The sequence below is a fragment of the Polypterus senegalus genome, chromosome 2, assembly GCF_016835505.1.
Source record: "Polypterus senegalus isolate Bchr_013 chromosome 2, ASM1683550v1, whole genome shotgun sequence".
In the NCBI taxonomy this organism is placed as follows: domain Eukaryota; kingdom Metazoa; phylum Chordata; class Cladistia; order Polypteriformes; family Polypteridae; genus Polypterus; species Polypterus senegalus.
Genome location: NC_053155.1, coordinates 319,276,433 through 319,301,306, shown reverse-complemented (window position 1 = coordinate 319,301,306; position 24,874 = coordinate 319,276,433). Strand labels below are relative to the sequence as shown.

General features: G+C 43.2%; 1 protein-coding gene across 10 annotated transcripts in view; it reads left to right on the top strand.

The window, feature by feature from the left end:
- Positions 1-24,874, top strand: part of stxbp5l (syntaxin binding protein 5-like) — a 565,552-nt gene that overhangs the window by 273,443 nt on the left and 267,235 nt on the right. For all 10 annotated transcript variants that reach the window (XM_039745949.1, XM_039745947.1, XM_039745945.1 and 7 more), the window contains exons 6-7: positions 6,412-6,475; positions 19,649-19,732. In XM_039745949.1, coding sequence (XP_039601883.1) covers positions 6,412-6,475; positions 19,649-19,732 — 148 coding nt within the window. The remainder of the gene's footprint in view (positions 1-6,411; positions 6,476-19,648; positions 19,733-24,874) is intronic.

The following is a 24,874-nucleotide window of genomic DNA, read 5'->3' as shown; positions in this document are numbered from 1 at the left end:
AATGGTGACGTCACAATGGACCGCTTCTTGAGGCCACACCCATAAAAACATACAACAGAGCTACATCTACTGGGACAGTAAACTGTAATCAACATAAGAAAAATATGTAAAATTAAAAGATCTAATTACTGAAAACAACAACAATATGCATACACACACACACCCACACACACACACGCACACATAGGATAATGTGTAACTCAGGCAGGCCTTGGGTTCAAATGGGTTGTCTCAGGTCACTCAGATGAAGTGTCCCATTTCATGAGCTACAGGTGGCTGATGGATGTTTGGGGGGTTTCCATTGCCTGCCCAAAGCTCCAGAGTTCTGGACGTCACTTTGTACGAGGAGCAATTCGGAGGCATCAATCTGTGGAGGTTTTACGGTGTGCCCTTGTCTGAATTGTAAAGAATGTTCACTCTTATCTCCTGTGCGATGTGTCTGCGCTGGCGCTGTTGGCTCCTTTTAGAGCTTTCTAATTTAAGACCTCATCCCGATTAATGATGCAGATGGTAAAGTGCAGGGGACGGCAGCGGACACTCTAGAAATGTCACTATTGATATTTCCTTGAATTGCGGCAAATGAGGTATTATTTCTTCCTTGCCATTTCACAATCCGCTAATTACGACACTATGAGCGCCCTTATGCCAGGCGGGCTGCAGTCTCTTGCTCTCTTTCTCTCTCTCTCTCTCTCTCTGTCATACAGTTTTAGACATTAAGAAATGACAAAGACACCCACTGAGGTGGGCAACGTACACATCTGCTTGTGACCCTGCAACTAAAGAACTGTGGATTGGCAACAAGCATCCTTGCAAAATGTCACATTGACAATACTGAGGGTCCTGTTCTGGGGCTCAAGTGTCCATTATTTTTTTATCCTTTTGAATTCATTCAGTTTAGTTTGAAACAAAGAGGGGGCTCTGAATCCAAAACAGCATCTTAGGCCCCATGAAGTGAATCCTGACTATAGTGAGCACAAGGTTAACAAGACTCAGTAGAGCACTGCATACAGAGAAGATTTAAAAAGGTGTTTAACACAAAGGAAGTGATGCTAAAGTTACACAAAACACTAGTGAAGTTCCTGTGTGCTCTTTATGATCTCTCTATTATAATAATAAAAAAATATGAGACCTGACTTTCTGAGACAGACATTTTCAAGTCCCATGAGATTTAGCCAATGCCCGGGGCTGGAAATAAACATGACAAAGTAGAACGTCGTAAAGAATTCAAAAACGTTGGCACGATACACATGCAGAGCAGGTTAGAGATAATGGAAGTATGAAAATTCAAAAGCCTCAAAAAACTCATAGTAAAGATCGCATATTTGCTAACAAATGGAAAGTCTTATTCGGTGAAATAATGGAACAGTGAAAAGAGATTGAATATCTGAACATAGGCGACAGAAGTATGTAGATATTGTTTTGGCTTTAAACTTTAAGTCAGAGACTTGTAGATCGTCTAATTCGTGTTGCCATCAGGGAAAAGTAGTGTTTCTTCCCATTGAAGAGGAGTATCCATGAGAATTAAATGATTTGGTGTTTGGTGAAAGTGAAATCCACATACGCGAGTGGCAGAGACGCCAAGTGGCTGGCATGTAGCGCAGGCCGGGAGGGGGAGGGCTGGGGGCTTTATGGCGAATGAAGCGAGCAGTGGGTGGTGCCCCCTAGTATTAAATAAAATAAATAATATACAAAGCAGCACAGGATAAATTACAGAAAATAGCGATTCGGTTTGTTCAGCACCTTGGAGAGCCACCGAATGTGAGTAATCCGCGGGATTACCAACTTCAGGACCATGGAGAGTGACATTGAGTACTAGTTGAAGAGGCTGCATGAAGATTTAAAGGAGACATGATTGGAGTATTTTAAATTGTGAAAGGATTAAGGACAATGGAACCTAGTTTTCACTTTAAAATTAGTTCTTCAACAAGAACACAAGGATGAAAATGGGCACTTATTAACCCTTAAACCGCCAGAACTGGTAGAGTTGGTTCCCCTTTGCAATTTGCCAGCATGCCACAGCCGAGTATATTCGGCAAAGTACATTCTTTGAATTCCGCAACTGGCTAAAGTCACTTCACAGAGTAATTTGTCAGCGCACTGGAGCTGATCAGTCCTGGCAGTATATTCATTGAGCAGCCAGTTCATGACCACTGCCGGCTCCAGCAGCTCTGCAGCATCACTGTCCCTGGGATTCAGCCGCTGCACTAGACTAGCCTGCGAGCATCAGCACTTACCTGTGTGGTCGTGTGCAGCCCGTTCAAGCACAGCTGATTTCCTGAATTTCATCAATGGCATCAGTTACACCACGTACATATAATAATAGATTGTTGCAGTAGTTTTTTTTTTTTAATAGTTTTTACAGTTCATTGGCAGTGTGTAAAATGATCAGTGTTGCAGTAATTGTGGCATGGAAATAAATATGTGTTCCATTAAAATTTCGCATTTTCTTTGTGAGCTGTGATGTTTACTTAAAAAGTGCAGCAAAAAAATATTTGGCATCCAGGGGTGCATTAACTCCCCCCCACCACCACCACCACCAAATATGTGGCAGTTTAAGGGTTAAGAGTTTGGCACAAACATCTCCTTCACACAGACAAATTGAATTAGTGACTGAGTGACGTGAGGACTCAAAAATGTTAAACCTAATGGGCCTGTTCTCATCAAAAGTGCTTAAGTATAATAGAAATAGATAGATAGACAGACAGACAGACAGACAGACAGATGGTCACATGATAGATAGATAGATAGATAGATAGATAGATAGATAGATAGATAGATAGATAGATAGATAGATAGATAGACAGACAGATGGTCACATGATAGATAGATAGACAGACAGACAGACAGACAGACAGATGGTCACATGATAGATAGATAGACAGACAGAGACAGATGGTCACATGATAGATAGATAGATAGATAGATAGATAGATAGATAGATAGATAGACAGATAGATAGATAGATAGATGGTCACATGATAGATAGATAGATAGACAGACAGACAGACAGATGGTCACATGATAGATAGATAGATAGATAGACAGATGGTCACATGATAGATAGATAGATAGACAGACAGACAGACAGACAGATGGTCACATGATAGATAGATAGATAGACAGACAGACAGACAGATGGTCACATGATAGATAGATAGATAGATAGATAGATAGATGGTCACATGATAGATAGATAGATAGACAGACAGACAGACAGATGGTCACATGATAGATAGATAGATAGATAGATAGATAGATAGACAGACAGACAGACAGATGGTCACATGATAGATAGATAGATAGACAGAGACAGATGGTCACATGATAGATAGATAGATAGATAGATAGACAGACAGACAGATGGTCACATGATAGATAGATAGATAGATAGATAGATAGATAGATAGATAGATAGACAGATGGTCACATGATAGATAGATAGATAGATAGACAGACAGACAGACAGATGGTCACATGATAGATAGATAGAGATAGATAGATAGATAGATAGATAGACAGACAGACAGATGGTATAGATAGATAGATAGATAGATAGATAGATAGATAGACAGACAGACGGACAGATGGTCACATGATAGATAGATAGACAGACAGACAGATAGATAGATAGATAGATAGATAGACAGACGGACAGATGGTCACATGATAGATAGATAGATAGACAGACAGATGGTCACATGATAGATAGATAGATAGACAGACAGACAGACAGATAGATGGTCACATGATAGATAGATAGATAGACAGACAGAGAGATGTTCAGATGATAGATAGATAGATAGATAGACAGACAGACAGATAGTCAGATGATAGAGATAGATAGATAGATAGATAGATAGACAGACAGACAGACAGATGGTCACATGATAGATAGATAGATAGACAGACAGACAGATAGATGGTCACATGATAGATAGATAGATAGATAGATAGACAGACAGACAGATGGTCACATGATAGATAGATAGATAGACAGACAGACAGATGGTCACATGATAGATAGATAGATAGATAGATAGACAGATGGTCACATGATAGATAGATAGATAGACAGACAGACAGATGGTCACATGATAGATAGATAGTTAGATAGATAGATAGATAGATAGATTATTTCTTTCTTTCTTTCTTTGTACTTCTTGAGCAGGTGCCTTTTTCAAATATCAGCAATTTATATAACAAAATGAGGTTGTGCTTCATTAAGCTTTATAAAACACTGGTGAGGTCTCCAGGCTATGTATGTACTGGACTTAACAGCAGTAGAGAAAGGCTAGAGAGGAGGAAGTAGGCTGTTTCAGCACCATGATGAGCGACTAAGGAGAGAAGACATAAGATCAGTTCAGAAAAGCCAGAGCAAAGCACCTCTGAGATTCAGGACCATGGAGAGTAGCTTAACTTTTCCTAAGCCATGATGAACAGCAGCAGCTCAGCAGATTCAGGAACATTTAGAACAACTGAGCAGTAAAGACATGGCATCAGTACAGAAAGCTCAGAAAATAGCAATTTGTCAGACTTAGGACAATGGAGAGGGAGCAAAGGGGAAAGACTGAAGGAGTTGGACCTTTACAGTTTAAGCAAACAGGAAGCAGACACGACTAAGGGTTTACATTAAGAGAGGAATTAATGCCGTTGATCCAGACCATTACTTTAAAATTATTTCAACAAGACAGCTGGAAACTTGTTAGGGGCAGATATCACACTAATGTCAGAATGTTTTTCTGCACTCTATGCCACAAGTGTGTTATTTTGGAGAATCTGAGGGGAGCTTGTTAGGCTGAATGACCTGATCTTGTCCAAATTATTGTAAAGTCATTGACAACTCCATCAAGGCCTAACTATTAGATTAGACTAGATTAGATCAGAGATTTGTATTGTCACATACACTGCAGGCTCAGTGACCTTATGGCCTTGGGTCCCTTAGACAGGTGGCACGAGTGTTGAGGCTCTGGTGGTGTTTTTTTTCCAGAAGGCAGAATTGAAAATGGCTGACATCAGAGAAGATGGATTTGGCCTTCCTCAGACATCTGGTTGAGTAGGTGACACGAAACATTGGAAGGTCAAAATGAGTGATTTTTGTCTTTTGTCCTTTAGAGGAGTTTTAAATCCTGGCAAATGAAATTAGCAAACCACACTGCGATGCATCTGCTCAGGATATTTTCAATGATGCGGTGGTAAGAAGTTCACGAGTGTTTTGATTCCCACCCCACCAAAGCTCTTTAGCCTCGTCCTTTGCTGAGCCTTTTCGAGTTTTCAGGTGGGGTTGACAGACCACAAAAGGCAGTTGGTGATCTGGACACCCAGGGAGCCTCTGATGGTGGGTGAAGTGTGGCTGTCCTTGACCTCTCTGAAGTCAACAATGACTTCTCTTGGACCAAAAGCTTGCAGACACCCCTCCAAATGATTAAGTTCAGGGGTCTCATTGTTAGTGGGTGCCCCTTTTAAGACAGTTTATGCAATCTGCACTGACAAACACTGGGCTGTACCACTGAGCTCAGTGACTTTGAACATGTCACTGCCATGGGATGCCACCTTTGCCACAAGGCAGTCCATGAATTTCCTACTCTGACAGATCTTCCCTGGTCCCCTGTAAGTGGTGAGGCCTAACAACGACTCAGCCACCAAATGGCAGACCACACAAAGCTGGCACATAAAAATGGCCTCTCCTCTAGGGAGAGCTCCAAACTACCTCTGCAAGCAACATCCTCATAAGAGTTAAATGGCAGGAGCTTCGAGGACTTGGTTTCCATAGCTGACCCTAAGATGACGATGGTCAATGCCAAGTGTTGCCCAGAATGACGTAAATCACCCCACATCCTTAGACTTTGAAGCAATGGGTATGCATTCTCTGGAGTGATGAATCGGGCTTCACCATCTAGTTGGCTGATGGGCCAGTCTGGGTTGGGAAGATGCCACCTTCCTGACTTTATAGTGCCTGCTGTAAAGACTGGTGGTGGAAGGAAAGTGGCAGGGGTTGGACTCGAGCCCCTTAGCTCCATTGAAGGGGACAGTTAATGCCTGTGCAGACAATTGGTGGTGAAGACCCTCTTGTGTTCCAGGATGCTGGTGTCACCTGTCCATAAAAGTATCTAGGGCCTTGAGTGGTCTGCATGAAGTTCTGACTGCATTCCTATGGAGCAACTTTGGGATGAAAGGTGAGTCAGGTCTTCTCACTACCTGACCTCACAAATCGGTGGCACAAAATCCCGCCAACTCACTCCAACGGTCTTGTGGAAAGAGAGGAGTAGTGGCTGTGATGTGAGGTCAACTCCACAGTGATGGCCATGACGTCCAACAAGCCTCTGTAGGCGACAGACATTCATACAGTGAAGATCTGCAGAAGCTAAGACGTCATTTTGTTAATTCTTCTCTTTCTCTTTCTGTCTTCCGCAGATCAACTAAGACACATCCTGGCCCCGTAGTGCACTTAAGTGACAGCCCGAGGGACGAGGGGAAGGTAGGTGATGATTTTTCCAGCTGTTTCTCACTCCATGGTGGTGGGTTTGATAACAAGTTTGCTTTCCATGTTATGTTTATGACTGTTACTTGGATTTCATTTTCACGGCAGTGGCCACCATTTTTGTGTTTGTTTTTCACGGCCATAAGTCGTGTTGTTGGAAGTCGCTGTGCCCGCTGCTCTCCACAGGGTTGCTCAGCCTGGCACTACACCCTGAGTCAGCTGAATTCGCCATCATTCGCCCTTTCACTTAGGTTGGTATCATCTGGAAGGCATACCATCCTTTCCATGGATAGGAAAAAAAGTAGTATGGGTGCCTCAACAATGACCCCTGGTGGACGCCGTGATTGTAAAATCCGTGTAAAAGACGAATCCCCTTGCTATTGTGTTCTGGCAGGTGGAACTGGCAGGAAGGGGAAAAGCATCAGGAAATGAAGACGTAAGCCAGTCGCCCCAAGCTCAGGGGTCTTGCCCAGGATCAGTTCACTCATTGCTTATGGTGACACGTCACAAAAGCTGTCCAATTATCAGGGGCGTCCATCCTTCCATCCATTATCCAACCCGCTATATCCTAACTACAGGGTCACGGGGTCTGCTGGAGCCAATCCCAGCCAACACAGGGCGCAAGGCAGGAAACAAATCCCGGTCAAGGTGCCAGCCCACCGCAGGGCACACACACCCACACACACCAAGCACAATTTAGGATTGCCAATGCACCTAACCTACATGTCTTTGGACTGTGGGAGGAAACTGGAGCACCCGGAGGAAACCCATACAAACACGGGGAGAACATGCAAGCTCCATGCGGGGAGGACCCAGGGGGTGAACCCGGGTCTCCTAGCTGCGAGGCAGCAGCGCTACCCACTGCGCCACTGTGCCGCCCTCCACCTTTTTTTTAAAGAATTTGGGTTTTATTTTTCAGTCTCTTCCCCTGATAGCTCAATGCACTCCATCCCGACTTTAACCCCTTTGAAAAAAAAATAAATCTTCTGTTCGGCCTTTTTGCATGAAGACAGTGGCTTCATGGGTAATTATAAAATTGCAAGGCGTATGTGATTCATAAAAGCAGTGTTAATGTCTGCGTTGTACCATCTGTTGGAATGAAAAATGCAATGCAAATGTCTCTAGTTATATGCCATTTGGTATGGGATTCATAAAAGTTGTATTGATGTTTATGATGTGGAATGAAAAATCGAATGCATATATTTCTGGCCAACTTGACGTCTTCATCACTTGAAGACCGCAGTCCACGGAGAGATTTCTTCAAAACTCACAACAGGAAATACTCTGAGGGCGCCAGGTCAGGACTGTAGGGTGGGCGGTTCAGCTGCTGGAGCCCACCTTCTCGGATGGCAGCCTGTGATTAACGTGACTTGTGGTCCAGTGGGCACTTAGTCATGAAGAAGCTTACTTGGTTGGCATGAGGACTTTCCTGATCTCCAGTCTCTTGGAATGTTAGACTCGCACTGTGCAGGAGTCACCTTGAGACGTGTCACAGCACCCCCTGACTTGCTGCTTGCAACTTTCTCTCATACTCGGTTAGATGAATTATTGAGCACCCCTCGCATGTCATGAATGGTTTTTCACGTATTTCCGTGTTGTTTTCTTCTGAATACATGGAATTGGATTTCTTATCTCCGGTTACTTCTTGCCACACCACCATTTTTGTTTTCTTTATGGGCGCCGTCATTTTGAGTTGTATGGTTTACGGTTGCTATGCCGGTTGCTGCCTTGTCTCTGTACATGGAACCTCTGAGATCTGTCAAATAAGAGGAGCCCATTCATCCCATTTGTCACTCGTCGTAGCTCATAGCTCAGCTGACCCAACATCTCATCCAGAACTTTCTTAAAGGTTCTGCTTCAACTCCATGGCTCGGCAGTTTGCTCCAGACTCACACAATGATTTGCATAAAGACAGTGGCTTCAGTCCTTATGGCACTTGTCCTTAAATTCCACTGGTGTCCTCGAGTGACTGAGTCACCATTCAGTTGTAACATTTCTGCCATTTGGATGCCTTTCAGGACTTTGAAGACCGCGATGAGACCCCCATGCTGTCCCCTCTGCTCAGACTAAACAGGTTTAAATTCTCTGAGTCTGTCACAGTAAGACATGTCCTCAACTCCCATGATGCACTTGGGTTCTCTCCTCATTACAGCTTCATGTGCTGCCATGTCTTTCTTGTACTGTGGTGACCAGGACTGCAAACTGCACTCCAGATGTGGTCCCACCAGAGTGTAAAGCTCAACAGTACTTCTCACCATTTTTGTTAATCAACCCGCATTGACAAGACTTGTGCTTGTCACCCAAACTTAGAGATGTTTAGAAATTGAACTCTGATGAGTGTTGGCTCCCCAGAACCCTATGAGGACTCTAAAGGATGATTTCTAATTTTCTCTATTTCCCAAACCACCGTGCATCACTGCCCATGTGAGATTATTCCTTGATTAGATGTGCACCCTTAGGGTTGAAGTTTAAGTAATTGATGTAGACATCAGCATTAGTATCTCAAGTGCACCATCTGTTGGAATGTGTCTTGTAATTCATGTTGTAGTAAAATGCTTTGCATTTGGCATTCCAACAGATGGTGTATCACAAACATGGGTAATAATAAAATTGCAATGCTTATGACTGTGATAAGCCATTGGGTATGTGATTCGTAAAAGCAGTCACATCTGCAGTCTGTGATGTACCATCAGTTGGAATGAAAGATGCAATGTAAATGTCTGTTATATATCATTTGGTATGGAATTCATAAAAGCCGTGTTTATGTTTGTGAAGTGACATCTGTTGGAATGACAATTGCAATCCATTTTATTAGTATAAAACTTTGTGATGCCCTGTCTGTTTGAATGACAGAGACACAGCAACTGGACAGACACACAGATACACAGACACTTGTCCTTTTACTTAGATGGAAATATGGTTTCATTAAACGTCTTGATGTGCCAATCAACATATTCAGACAACTTAAAAATGTTAACTTTTTTATACATACTTTACACTTTATACTTGCTGCCACAACACAGAAATGTTTAGAAGTGGAACTATATCTGTAAAAGAAGCGTTAATGTTTGAGATGCACCATCTGTTGGAATGACAAATGTAATGCGTTTTATTGATAAACACACACACACACACAAATGACAGCGTTCATGATTCTTTATCTGGCCCTTTTTCTTAGTTAACTGTGGTTGTTCTTATGGGAAATAAAAAGACATTAATGTAATATTTCACAAAGTATAAAGCACACTAGCCGGCCTGCAAAGGAGCCATCGCTTTTTATCCCTCACATTCCATACATTTTAATCAAGAAAGTTTGGCAATAAAGCAGCTCATTTGCATTATAATTATAATCATCAAACAGAAACACCAGGTAACACAAAGCAATTTGGGATCCGATTTTAGAGACATCCTCTCGGCTTTGTTGCTTTTAATCCAACAGCTTTCAGAGGCGCACTCAGTAACATGTTATCACAGGCAATTTTCATGATGACACATTTCAATGGCAAGCAGACGCCAAAGAAAGAAAGAAAGAAAAAGAATTCGGGACAAAAAAAAATCATGGCAGCGGAAAGCTCCTGTGAAACAGGATATTTTAGGATGGAAGATTAGCTTCTGTTACTGACATAATTGTCTTTTGTGATTCTGAATGAAACGGCACTTATGGGTGGACGAAAATATCACAAGTGATGGCTGCCATTGTGTGAGCGACACGTCAGGTCAGCAAAGAGAAAATCAGCCAACGAATTAAACGACAATCACTGAGAGAAATGACAGAGGGGGGAGTCTGTGCAAAAAAGACCCCTCAACAACAGCAGCCATATAGTGCCTTATCTATCTATCTATCTATCTATCTATCTATCTATCTATCTATCTATCTATCTATCTATCTATCTATCTATCTATCTGTCTGTCTATTATATAGTGCCTTTCAAATCTATCTATCTATCTATCTATCTATCTATCTATCTATCTATCTATCTATCTATCTATCTATCTCTATCTGTCTGTCTATTATATAGTGCCTTTCAAATCTATCTATCTATCTATCTATCTATCTATCTATCTATCTATCTATCTATCTATCTATCTATTCATATCTATCTATCTATCTATCTATCTATCTATCTATCTATCTATCTATCTATCTATCTATTATATAGTGCCTTTCAAATCTATCTATCTATCTATCTATCTATCTATCTACAGTGGTGTGAAAAACTATTTGCCCCCTTCCTGATTTCTTATTCTTTTGCATGTTTGTCACACAAAATGTTTCTGATCATCAAACACATTTAACCATTAGTCAAATATAACACAAGTAAACACAAAATGCAGTTTTTAAATGATGGTTTTATTATTTAGGGAGAAAAAATCCAAACCTACATGGCCCTGTGTGAAAAAGTAATTGCCCCCTGAACCTAATAACTGGTTGGGCCACCCTTAGCAGCAATAACTGTAATCAAGCGTTTGCGATAACTTGCAATGAGTCTTTTACAGCTCTGGAGGAATTTTGGCCCACTCATCTTTGCAGAATTGTTGTAATTCAGCTTTATTTGAGGGTTTTCTAGCATGAACCGCCTTTTTAAGGTCATGCCATAGCATCTCAATTGGATTCAGGTCAGGACTTTGACTAGGCCACTCCAAAGTCTTCATTTTGTTTTTCTTCAGCCATTCAGAGGTGGATTTGCTGGTGTGTTTTGGGTCATTGTCCTGTTGCAGCACCCAAGATCGCTTCAGCTTGAGTTGACGAACAGATGGCGGACATTCTCCTTCAGGATTTTTGGTAGACAGTAGAATTCATGGTTCCATCTATCACAGCAAGCCTTCCAGGTCCTGAAGCAGCAAAACAACCCCAGACCATCACACTACCACCACCATATTTTACTGTTGGTATGATGTTCTTTTCTGAAATGCTGTGTTCCTTTTACGCCAGATGTAACGGGACATTTGCCTTCCAAAAGTTCAACTTTTGTCTCATCAGTCCACAAGGTATTTTCCCAAAAGTCTTGGCAATCATTGAGATGTTTCTTAGCAAAATTGAGACGAGCCCTAATGTTCTTTTGCTTAACAGTGGTTTGCGTCTTGGAAATCTGCCATGCAGGCCGTTTTTGCCCAGTCTCTTTCTTATGGTGGAGTCGTGAACACTGACCTTAATTGAGGCAAGTGAGGCCTGCAGTTCTTTAGACGTTGTCCTGGGGTCTTTTGTGACCTCTCGGATGAGTCGTCTCTGCGCTCTTGGGGTAATTTTGGTCGGCCGGCCACTCCTGGGAAGGTTCACCACTGTTCCATGTTTTTGCCATTTGTGGATAATGGCTCTCACTGTGGTTCGCTGGAGTCCCAAAGCTTTAGAAATGGCTTTATAACCTTTACCAGACTGATAGATCTCAATTACTTCTGTTCTCATTTGTTCCTGAATTTCTTTGGATCTTGGCATGATGTCTAGCTTTTGAGGTGCTTTTGGTCTACTTCTCTGTGTCAGGCAGCTCTTATTTAAGTGATTTCTTGATTGAAACAGGTGTGGCAGTAATCAGGCCTGGGGGTGGCTACGGAAATTGAACTCAGGTGTGATACACCACAGTTAGGTTATTTTTAACAAGGGGGCAATTACTTTTTCACACAGGGCCATGTAGGTTTGGATTTTTTTTTCTCCCTAAATAATAAAAAACATCATTTAAAAACTGCATTTTGTATTTACTTGTGTTATATTTGACTAATGGTTAAATGTGTTTGATGATCAGAAACATTTTGTGTGACAAACATGCAAAAGAATAAGAAATCAGGAAGGGGGCAAATAGTTTTTCACACCACTCTATCTATCTATCTATCTATCTATCTATCTATCTATCTATCTATCTATCTATCTATCTATCTATCTATCTATCATATAGCGCCTTACAGTGCCATCACTCACTGTTGTCATCTCCGCTCTTCCCATTTTATTCCTAAGGTCCAAACACAGAAGATGAAATCCTGAGAGATTGTGTCAGGAGTTCCAGGGCCTGGCAGTGAGCTGTTCCAGCTGTGCCCGGTCCCCTTGCAGATTTTGAGTTTGACATTCTTGTCCCCTTTCAATTTTTTTATTCCACTTCTTTATTTTACCCACATTGCTGCCAGATGGTCCCTCTAAGTCCCTCTAAGCCTCAGTGATTTGCTTAGTTTGTGATACCGTAGACGTCAAGGCCATGAAAGATGGCACTGCAGGTGTTGTGTTTAGAGTGCTGTGCCAGTCCACGTCCTGCCAGGTGGCACAAACAACAGTCAGCTGGTCAGGGTGGTCAATGCAGGCATGTATGTGGATGGCTGCAGGTGTCCCACCACAGACTTGCGTGTCATTGTGTTAAGTCAAATGGCTTCCGTGCTTCCCCAGGAATGTCCTGCCATTGGTGGCCAAACAGCAGAGCTCAGCACTCAGTCGTCAGCCTGGCGTTATGAGGGCTCATGGGAAGGATTTGAGTGCCACATGGCAGCTTACCAGTGAAAGCACCAGAGCAATAGCCTGAAAAGGGAACTAGTCATAGAAAGACCGACCAGCCTGCCAGTAACACTGCCTAGAGTTGGCCGTTCACTCAAACTGAGTAACTAAGTGAGGAGGGCTTCGGTCAGGGGTGAACACCAAGAACCTAATGGCTACTCCAGAACTTCAGGAGCCCTCTGATGAGATGGAAGAACCTGTTGGAAGAAAGACCATCTGTGCAGAAGTCCATCAATCAGGTGTTTGTGGTAGACTGTGGGTAGGGCTGTGAGAGCACAAGGAGGAAGATTACCTGGTTATTCTGGGAAGTCTGAGGGCACAACTCCAAGGTCTTTGTCGGCACCAAACCAGGCACTCACTGCACACCACCAATGTAATGCCACACCTAAGTGGAAGCAGGGTGGTGTCAGCATCACGCTAAGGGGGTGCAGCGTCAGAATGGAGAGAAGGATGAATACCAGAACACCAAGAGAGGTTCTTGAAGAAGATTTACTTCAGGGTGCCCAACACCTCAGACTGGGACAACACTTCATCTTTCAGCAGGACAATGACCTGAAGCATAGAGCCAAGATGGTGAGACTCTGTGTGTCCCCAAGTGTCCCGCCCAAAGCCAATACTAGATGTGTGGAGAGGCCTGAAGATTGCAGTTCACTGACACTTCTTATCCAATCTAAAGGGACTTCAGAGGATCTGCCAAGGAGAATGGCATCAAACTGCCCAAATCCAAGTGGGCAAAGCTTGTTGAGACTTACCAACAAGACTAACATTACTAACAAAGGGGCTTCTACAAAGTACTGAATGAAGGGTTGGGATAGTTTTATAAATGAGAGAGTTCAGTGTTTGATTTTTTCGGCACTAGGGAGGGTCAATTAGACACGAGACTGAACGCTGGACTAGATACTAGACTAGACACCAGTCACAAGATACTGGACATTAGACAGGAGACACAAGACTAGAATCCAGATTAGACACAAGATACTGGAATAGACACTCAGTGGTAGGTAGGCTAGACATTAGAACTGACAAGACAAAAAATACATGACTAGACGCAACACAAGATTAGATGAGAAGCTAGTCTAGACACTATACTAGAGTAGACACTAGACTAGACTAGACTAGATGCCAGACCAAGACACTAGACTCTAGACTAGACTCCAGATTAGACACGAGTCACAAGATGCTGGAATAGACACTCGATGGTAGGCTAGACATTAGAAGAGACAAGACAAAGAACACTTGACTAGAGACAACACAAGACTAGACTAAATCGTAGTCTAGACCAAGACTAGGCACTAGACTATACTAGACTATACTGTAGACACTAGACAAGACACCAGACTCGACTAGATGAGACGCTAGCCTAGATAGTAGACTAAACACTAGACTAGACTATACTGTAGACACTTGACTAGACACAAGACTAGACTAGACTAGATACTAGACTAAACTAGACAAACAACACTTGACTGGACATAAGACTAGACTAGACTAGATGCTAGACCAAGACACTAGACTAGACTATACTATATCTTTCTCATGTAAGTGTGTGTTATCTACTTACCTGTTGTACTCTACTCATTCTTTATTATTCTGTTCTAAATTGAATTTGTTTTTCTATTGCATGCAACTTCTTCTTGACTAGACTAGACTAGACATTAGACTAGACACTAGACTAAACTATAAAAAGAACGCTTGACTGGACATAAGACTAGACTAGACTAGACTAGATGCTAGACCAAGACACTAGACACTAGACTAGACTCCAGACAAGTCACAAGATACCAGAATAGACACTCAATGGTAGGCTAGACATTAGAATTGACTAGACAAAGAACATTTCACTAGAGACAACACAAGACTAGACTAAATTCTAGTCTAGACAGAAGAGTAGTCACAAGAGTAGACTAGATGCTAAACCAAGACTTGGCACTATACTAGACTATACTGTATACACTAAAGAGACACTAGACTTGACTAGATGAGATGTTAGTGCTAGCTAGTGAAAGACTAGACTATACTGTAGACACTTGACTAGGCACAAGACTAAACTAGACAAAGAACACTTGACTGGACATAAGAATAGACTAGACAAGATGCTAGACCAAGACTAGGCACTAGACTATACTGTAGACACTAGACTAGACACTAGACTCGACTAGATGAGACGCTAGCCTAGATAGTAGACTAAACACTAGACTAGACTATACTGTAGACACTTGACTAGACACAAGACTAGACTAGACTAGATACTAGACTAAACTAGACAAACAACACTTGACTGGACATAAGACTAGACTAGACTAGATGCTAGACCAAGACACTAGACCAGACTATACTATATCTTTCTCATGTAAGTGTGTGTTATCTATTTACCTGTTGTACTCTACTCATTCTTTATTATTCTGTTCTAAATTGAATTTGTTTTTCTATTGCATGCAACTTCTTCTTGACTAGACTAGACTAGACAGTAGACTAGACACTAGACTAAACTATACAAAGAACACTTGACTGGTCATAAGACTAGACTAGATGCTAGACCAAGACACTAGACACTAGACTAGATTCCAGACAAGTCACAAGACACCAGAATAGACACTCAATGGTAGGCTAGACATTAGAATTGACTAGTCAAAGAACATTTCACTAGAGACAACACAAGACTAGACTAAATTCTAGTCTAGACAGAAGAGTAGACACAAGAGTAGACTAGATGCTAAACCAAGACTTGGCACTATACTAGACTATACTGTAGACACTAGACTAGACACTAGACTTGACTAGATGAGATGTTAGTGCTAGCTAGTGCTAGACTAGACTATACTGTAGACACTTGACTAGGCACAAGACTAAACTAGACAAAGAACACATGACTGGACATAAGACTAGACTAGACTAGACTAGATGCTAGACCAAGACACTAGACACTAGACTAGACTCCAGACAAGTCACAAGACACCAGAATAGACACTCGATGGTAGGCTAGACATTAGAATTGACTAGACAAAGAACATTTCACTAGAGACAACACAAGACTAGACTAAATTCTAGTCTATACTGAAGAGTAGAAATAAGGGTAGACTAGACTAGATGCTAAACCAAGACTTGGCACTAGACTAGACTATACTGTAGACATGACACTAAACACAGCACAACATTAGACGACATGCTTCACTTTGTTTTTAATTTCTCTTAATTGTATATCTTTCTCATGTAAGTGTGTGTTATCTACTTTCCTGTTGTACTCTACTCATCCTTTATTATTCTGTTCTAAATTTAATTTATTTTTCTATTGCATGCAACTTCTTCTTTAATGCACTGTAAAGCACTTTGAGCTCCAGCCATTGTATGAAAATGTGATCTAGAAAGACATGTTGCTCCTGTTATTGTTGTAGACACAAGATAAGAAAATATACAGAAGACAACAGACAATAGACAAGATGCTGGGCTAGACACTAGGTACAAGATACTAGACTAGATACCAGACACTAGATAAGATTAGATCATAAACACTAGATTAGACACAGTAAGAAGCTAGACTACACGCTAGACTAGACAGTACACTGGACACAACACAAGACTAGAAAAGAAGCACCAGACAAGGCTAATCTAGACTAGACACTGGACCAGAGAGTAGTCTAACTAGACTTGATTCTTGAGTAGACACACGATTCTAGATGCTAGGCTAGACACCAGACTAGACACAACACAAGACTAAACTAGATGCTAGACCAGACACTGGACAAGATAGCCAGCGCAAGACAACAGTCACTAGTCTAGAAACTGAACTAGAAAGTAGACCAGGTACTAGACACAAGACTGGATGTATTCAGTAGTAGACCCTGGAGACTGGACACAAGAACTGACTACACAGTAGGCAAAAGACTAAACACAAGACAAGACAACAGACAAGACAGTAGACCTGTGACTTGATGCTAAACACTAGACTAGATGTTAGACTAGACACAACACAAGACTTGACCAGATGTTAGACCCAAGACACCAGACTGACAATACTGTAGACACTGGACTAAACATAAGATAAGTCCAAAGACTAGACTGGACACATGACACTACACTTAATGCCCGACTAGATTAGACCCTAATGTGGACCCTTGATAGGAGACTGGATATGCAGCAGCACTAGACTAGATGCTCCAGTAGAATAAGTACTATACACAAGACAGACATCAGAGAGTAGGCTAGACACAAGACAGTAGAGTAACAACTAGACTGGGTACGAGATGCTAGACTAGACAGGAGACTGGATTAGATGGCAGACCAGACTAAATTTGACACAAAACCAGAGAATAAACTAAAGACTAAACTCTAGACATAAGAGACTAAACTAAACTAGACTGGATACTAGAAACAAGACCAGGAATAAGACAGTAGACTGTCCTTAACCTGACATAAGACACAACACTAGACACAACAAAAGACCCTCAAGTGGACAATGGACTGGGCATTCATGTAGATGCTGGATTAGACTTGACATGACACAAGACATCCAGTAACCTCAAGGTGGGCTGCCACCACAGTCTAGACACACATGTCTTCCTGGAGGTGACACGAGCAGCGTTATGGTCACCCCTGAGGGCTCACACAGTAAGATCTTTGACCATTGAATCTGGAATCTCAGACATGGCACTTAATGCCACATGGGGTTATAAAGCCAGGTATCCATGATGTTTCTACTGGTTTGGCAGCACCTGGCAACTGTACAGTAAGTCCTAAGCAACACAGGCACAGAATGGCAAATAAGAGGACTTCCCCTTGGCCTCAGCTCCCATATTGATCTTCTTTCCAATGACACACAATAAAGCAACAATGTTTGACCCAAACTGTAAATGTAACTTCATTTCTTATCCAGATGCCCGAGTGTGGTATGACGTGCCAGAGTATCCTCTCTAGACGGAGGGTGACAATGTGACAGCTGGAGGTGGTACAGGGCGAGGGCACCATCAAGAGGTGACTTCTCCTCCTGTCATGTTTCTTACTCCAGATTGCACTGACGTGGACCACGTGTAGGAAGAGAAGAATTCAAAAAGGAAGAGAGGCAAATTAAGAAACAAAAAAAAAAAAAAAAAGGTGAAATTCCACGTTAGAGGAAAGCGTGTGGGAGTCTAAGAAAGCTCACGACGTTTCCTGCTGGATTATTGTGGAGCTTAAATGACAAGAGCACAGTAAGCTGGCGTGGGATGGACACCATAATGAGAAAACAAACAAAACACGTCGGGAAATCGCTTGATGCCTGGGCAACATTTACAGCTCGGCTGTTTGGGTTTATGACTGCTAAGAAGACTTCGGTATAAGAAAAGGGGTGAGAGAGATCATAAAAAGAAAACAAAAAACTGACGGAAAACTTCAAATAATTGATGGATTCTGAGCCCCGTGACCCCGAATTCGATGAAGCGGGTTTGAAAACGTATATATGTGATGTACAGCTGGGACTCCAATGGAAACTTGTTAAGACCAAATGCTGTACATGCGTATTAAAGTTTTTTATTTATGCAGAAACATGGAATAAGTGAGCAAGTGGTGGACTTTAGGGACCCCAATAACTTGACTTGATGTCATTTTGGGGTGAATGGGAAAGACGAGCCTGTTGGGCTAAATGGCCAGTTCTTGATAGGATGAGAGTTTTTATGAAGTATTAACCTCACGTTATGTGTCCATGGTGTGGTGCAGCCTACCTACTTCATAACACATCCAGAAGGGGGGGTCCCAGACCACCATTGATGGACACAACCATAATGGGCCAGTTTAGATCCAGCCCTGCATGTCTTTGGGATCTGGAAGCAGCACCAGAGAGAACTAACAAAGACTTTGGGAGAACGTGCAGCTCTCACCCAGACCAGGAGCTGATCCCAGGTCCGAGTTGTTCTGTGCCAGCAGCTTGCGCCAATTTAATTGATTCATTAAACTCAAACAGGGCGGCATGGTGGTGCAATGGGTATCGCTGCTGCCTCACAGTTAGGAGACCCGGGTTCTCTTCTCGGGTCCTCCCTACGTGGAGTTTGCATGTTCTCCCTGTGTCTGCGTGTGTTTCCTCCCACAGTCCAAAGACATGCAAGTTAGGTTCATTGGCGATTCTAAATTGTCCCTAGTGTGGGCTTGGTGTGTGTGTGTGCCCTGCGGTGGGATGGCACCCTGCCCAGGGTATGTTTTCTGCCTTGCGCCCTGTGTTGGCTAGGATTGGCTCCAGCAAACGCCTGTGACCCTGTACTTAGGATATAGCAGGTTGGATAATGGATGGATGGATGGATAAAACTCAAACATTTTGAATTGTCTCCTGTAGTCGATCTCAAATTTATCCTGAGGTCCACCAGCGGCTGCAGGATTTTAGTTCAAGCGATTTCACAATCGGTGTGTCGTTCTTAATCGTGACTGATCACCTTGTCAAAAAAAAAAAAATCACACACAGACATTTCAAGGGGTGCACTTTCTTTTTCACACGGCTGAATTTGTGAGCTTTCTCATATTGAGACAAATGTAAGCTCTGTAAACTCCACAACCTCAATGTTTAGAATTAAGAGTCGGTCAACTCGTTAAAAAGACACTTTGAATTGAACAGGCACCACGGATTTATAACGATGGCTGCACTCTTTATGATTCAAGTTGTTTGTTCTCTCTTTGTACTCTTAAGCAATTTATCAGCGAGGTGGCTTCATGACTTACCTTTTCTCTGTCCTGTGCAGTTGTTAATCGGCTTTGAAACGGGAACTGTGGTTTTGTGGGACCTCCGATGCAAGCGGGCTGACTTCAGAACCTACTATGATGAGGTAAGACACTTTCATTGTTGAATTCAAAGTTTTATTGTATGCATGAAAGTCCTTAAAGGCCTTAAAAGTGGTGTCCCTCAGGGATGAGTGCTGTCAATGCTGACCTGTTAAAGCCCATTGTGGCACTTTTTGTGTGATTTTGGGCTATACAAAAATAAATAGTATTCTATTGTACTGTATAAAGGAAAGTAAAATGGTGGATCACAAACAGGACAGAGTAGTGCTGAAGAAAGTCTAAAAGAGAGCAACTGGGCTGTTTCAGCACCATGGAGAGCAATCATTGAAAAAGCCATTAAGAAGGCTAATAGGTTATATAGCGCCCTGATGTATGGAGTTAGAGTCAGTGGAGGTCATTCTTAAGTTATATAACATTCAGGTGAGGCTTTCAGTTATATGATCCCTATACTATGGAACAACCCACCCCAAAAGGTAGTGTTTAAAAGTGATGAAAATGAGTGTATCATATATGGTGGATCATAGCTGTCACTAAAAAGATACAGCAGAATTAAAGAAAGTCCAGAGATGAGAAGCTAGGCTGATTCAGAACCTTAGAGAGTGACTGGGTGGGAAAGGCAGAAAGTGAGGAATCTTTCAGGTGACAAGTTTGAAATGCTGGAAAAGGGTGGAGTGCCTTCTCGGGATTAGGGGGGCGGGGGGATGGTAGCTCCTGCCCCAAGTGGAGGAGTTCAAGTATCTCGGGGTCTTGTTCACGAGTGGGTGAAGAATAGAGTGTGAGATCGAACAGGCGGATCGGTGCGGCATCCGCAGTGATGCGGGCTCTGCATCCGTCTGTCGTGGTGAAAAAAGAGCTGAGCCGTAAGGCAAAGCTCTCAATTTACCAGTCGATCTACGTTCCTACCCTCACCTATGGTCATGAGCTATGGGTAGTGACCAAAAGAATGAGATCGTGAATACAAGCGGCTGAAATGAGTTTCCTCTGCAGGGTGTCTGGGCTTTCCCTTAAAGATAGGGCAAGAAGCTCAGTCTTCCGGGAGGGGCTCAGAGTAAAGCCGCTGCTCCTCCGCATCGAGAGGAGACAGATGAGGTGGCTCAGGCATCTGATCAGAATGCCTCCTGGACCCCTTCCTGGTGAGGTATTCTGGGCACATCCAACCGGGAGGAGGCCCCGGGGAATACCCAAGACACGCTGGAGGGACTATGTCTCCCGGCTGGCCTGGGAACACCTTGGGATTCTCCCAGAAGAGCTGGAAGAAGTGGCCGGGGAGAGGGAAGTCTGGGCCTCTCTGCTTAAGCTGCTTCCCCCGTGACTCGACCGGGATAAGCAGAAGAGGATGGATGGATGGATGGATGGATGGATGGATGGATGGATGGAAGTTTGAAATGTATATAAACATAAAGGAAATCATTATGGTGGATCATAGCGGTCACCAATAAGGCAGAGCAGTGCTAGAGAAAGTCTAGAGATGTGCAGATAGGCTGATTCAGCACCATGGAGAAACAAACAAAGAGGAGTGACTGAAGAAAAGGCAACTTCATTACCATGGACAGTGATCATTAAAGATAGGCTGAAAGTGATAGACCTTTGAAATGCTATGACCGAACTGCTAATAATTACTAAAGAGTTACTACAGTGGGTTAAAGGTATCACCAAAAAGACAGGGCAGCAGTGGAGAAAGTCCAGCAGAAAGCAATTGGGCTGATTCAGCACCATGGAGAGCAATCATTGAAAAAGCCATTAAGAAGGCTAATAGGTTATATAGCGCCATGATATGTGGAGTACAAGTCAGAGGAGGTCATTCTTAAGTTATGTTAACACACAAGTGAGGCTTTCAGGTTTAGTCAGCTCTATGGACCCCAGAGTATGGAAAAAACAAAGGGTAGTTGTTAAAAGTGTTAAAAATGAGTGTATCGGTATGGTGGATCATAGCTGTCACTAAAAAGATGCAGCAGCAGTAGAGCAAGTCCAGAAATGAGAAATTAGGGAGATTCAGAACCTTGGAGTATGGCTGGGTGGGAAACGCTGAAAGTGATGAACCTTTGAGGTGACAAGGTTGAAATGTTTCGAAGCATAAATGAAATTGTTATGGTGGATCACAGTGGTCACCAATAAGGCACAGCATTGCTAGAGACAGTCCAAAGGAGAGCAGCTGGGCTGATTCAGCACCATGGAGAGCAATAATTGAAAAAGCCTAAAACGATTACGTTATATAGCGCTCTGCTGTGTGGGGTGCAAGTCAAAGGAGGCCATTCTTAAGTTATATAACACATAAGTGAAGCTTTCAGTTCTATGATCCCCAGACGATGGAAAACCCCTCCCTCAAAGGGTAGTTTGAAAACTTTGGACAGTGATCACTGAGGAAAGACTGAAAATGATGAACCTTTGAGGTGACGTGACCGAACTGCTATTAATTACTAATTATTACTACAGTGGGTCTGGTATATGCCATTTAGTAAGGAATTTGTAAAAGGAGTGTTATTATTTGTGACGTGCCATCTGTTGGAATGACAAACTATCATCAAAATGACAGGGCAGTGCAGGAGCAAGTCCTGAAGAAAGCAACTAGAGAGATTCAGGACCACATAAAGCATCAGCAAAGGAACCCTTGAAATTTTACAGTTTAATGGATTACTCCACACAAAAATGCTATAGATTTTTTTTTATTAGCTGCATTCCCTGTGTGGTTTGTAGCGATGGCCAGACTCAAATGTTCCTGAGGTCTTCACTCTTCTTCTTGCTTCATTGTGATAAGAATCACAACAAACAGGGCTGATATTTATGGTGTGAACTTGGCTAGATTTATGATTCACGTCTCATCTTCTGGTCATTTTTTTCCTTAAATACTTCCTGCAGCAGTGCAGTTAAAACATTTAGCTTGTTGCTTCTCAGTACAGCGGGAGTGGTGGCTCTGAGGCGAGGGATCTGTGCCAGCAATCGGAAGGATGCCAGTTTGAATCCCATAAATGCCAGAAGTGACTCTACTCCGTTGCTCTGGCTGTGATGTTAATCTGCACCCAGCCCAGCAAGCAGGTCCTCCAACTTGCAGGGAGAACTTGGGGGTTGGTGGCAGGACTGGGAAACTCCCAGTGTCCCAGTGTGGGGCTGAGGTGTCACCTGCCAATCCAGGTGGTCGTACGGTGCAGAGAACATCTAATCAATGGATACGTGACATAAACTCTCAGAGTGTATATGAGAAGGTGTATCCAGCAGGGGGCGCATGTACCTTGGGAAGAGGTTTGTTAGAGACTGTAGCCAAAATTATACATAAAGGTGTATCTTACACATTTCTCTATCGGTATGGCGGTCATTCTTTAAATATGGAGTAAAGAATCAGTTTAACATGAGATCAGCTTCTATTGAATATAGTGGTGGCTTGAGGCGAGGGATCTGTGCTGCCAATCGGTACATCACCAGTTCAAACCCCGTAAAACGCCAGAAGTGACTCCACTCCAGTGGGCCCTTAACCTGCTGGTATGAAATTAATCTGCACCCAGCCTTACAAGCAGGTCCTCCAACTTACCAACTTGGGGGCTGGTGATAGGACTGGCACTCCAGCCACTGTCAAAAAACCTCCCAGCATCCCAGTGTGGTGCTGAGGTGTCATCCGCTCCACTTGAGATCCCAATCCAGGGGGTTCGCCATTTCTCAGCACTTGATTTCCTCCTGGACCTCAAACCTCACCCTTATAGTCTGCCATGTCATTTTTGTCACTTGTTTTGCACCCGTGTGCCCTGCCACTTAATGTTTAATGATGTGAGTCTCTGCAGGTGCAGTTGTGTGCATGTTTGGGATTTCGGGTTAAAAAACCTTGGGATGTTCTTCCACATATTTGTGTCGTTTAACTGGCAGTTTCCTTTATGCGTATTTTAGCAGTCATCTTGTGTTGCACTTGTGGCAGACGAGCAGGGAACTTGTCCCACCAGGACAGGGGAGACAGGGGAGGCTGTATATTGGGGACAATACCACTAAATATACCACTGGAGTAATGTTGGGACATTGGGTTTGGAGATTGGAAGCTCAGCACTGTTGAGGCCCGTGGTCACCACCAGGGGGCACCAGAACAATCACAGGAGCCACACCAGGCAGTGCTGCAGGAAGACCAACAGCGAGCACCTACAACATAAAAGGGGCCGCCGCACCCCATTCGGGGAGCCGGAGTTTGGAGGCAGAGGACCGAGCTTACGAGGAGAGGAGTTGAGGCGGCGAAGAGATAAAGAAAAGAAGAAAGAGACGTGAAAGAAAAGGAAAGGACCGAGCATTGAGTGTTGTGCTGCCAAGGAAAAATAAACGTGTGTGCTGTTGGACTTCTGTGTGTCCTGGGGTCTGTCTGTGACCCGGGCTTCTTTCCTTATTGGCAGAGCCAGGCAGCCCTCCATCAAGAGAACTACGAGTAAAATGAAATGAAACTCCCCGAGGTGAGCTCTTAAGCTGAAGTTAATAACGATGAGTTCCCTCGAGATTATCGGCGGCTGCACTCTTCAGGCTTCGCCCCTCTCCATTTAAGACGAGAGCGTCTGCCAAGGACTCTTAGGAAGAAGAGGTTCTAATCGTGTTGGGACGACAACGGAGAACTGAGCTCACGTCATGCTGGGGACGCGACTTGGCTGCTTCTCTCCCCCTTGTAAATGTTTCGTGGCTCAGACCCCCCCAATTGATGTGCTTGGAGGGGGTCTGCTGCTGTCAGCCAGAAGGTAAAGACGTCCCACCCATCCCATCCGTCAGTCTGCTCAGAGTTTTGAAAATGGGAGAATTCCTAAGCTCTGGAATTTAACAAATGGCATCCCAGGATACACCAGAAGGCCGATGAGGGTAAATCCAAGTGACTGCAGGCCAGTAGGCTTCATGTGCATCAACAGGTCAAGTAATGGAAGGAGGGGCACATCCAGAGAAGGCATGGGAGTGAGAAGTGGGCTGCCATGGTGGGGGTCTATGAAACGATGAATCTTAAAGAGGTGGGAATTCTGGGTGCTGGGAGGACAAATGGTTACGGTCAGAGGAGCCTCATAGACTTGGGTGATGGTGGTCCGTGCCACACATTTAGGGAATCCAAGTGACACGTGACCGAGACTAAGTTAGATTAGGTAGACGTGATTTGTCCCCAAGGGGAGATTCAAACTCCGGTTTAAGGGAGGAAAAATGACATCCGTAGCGGCGACTTACTTAGGGCTCCGTTTGGGACAAGT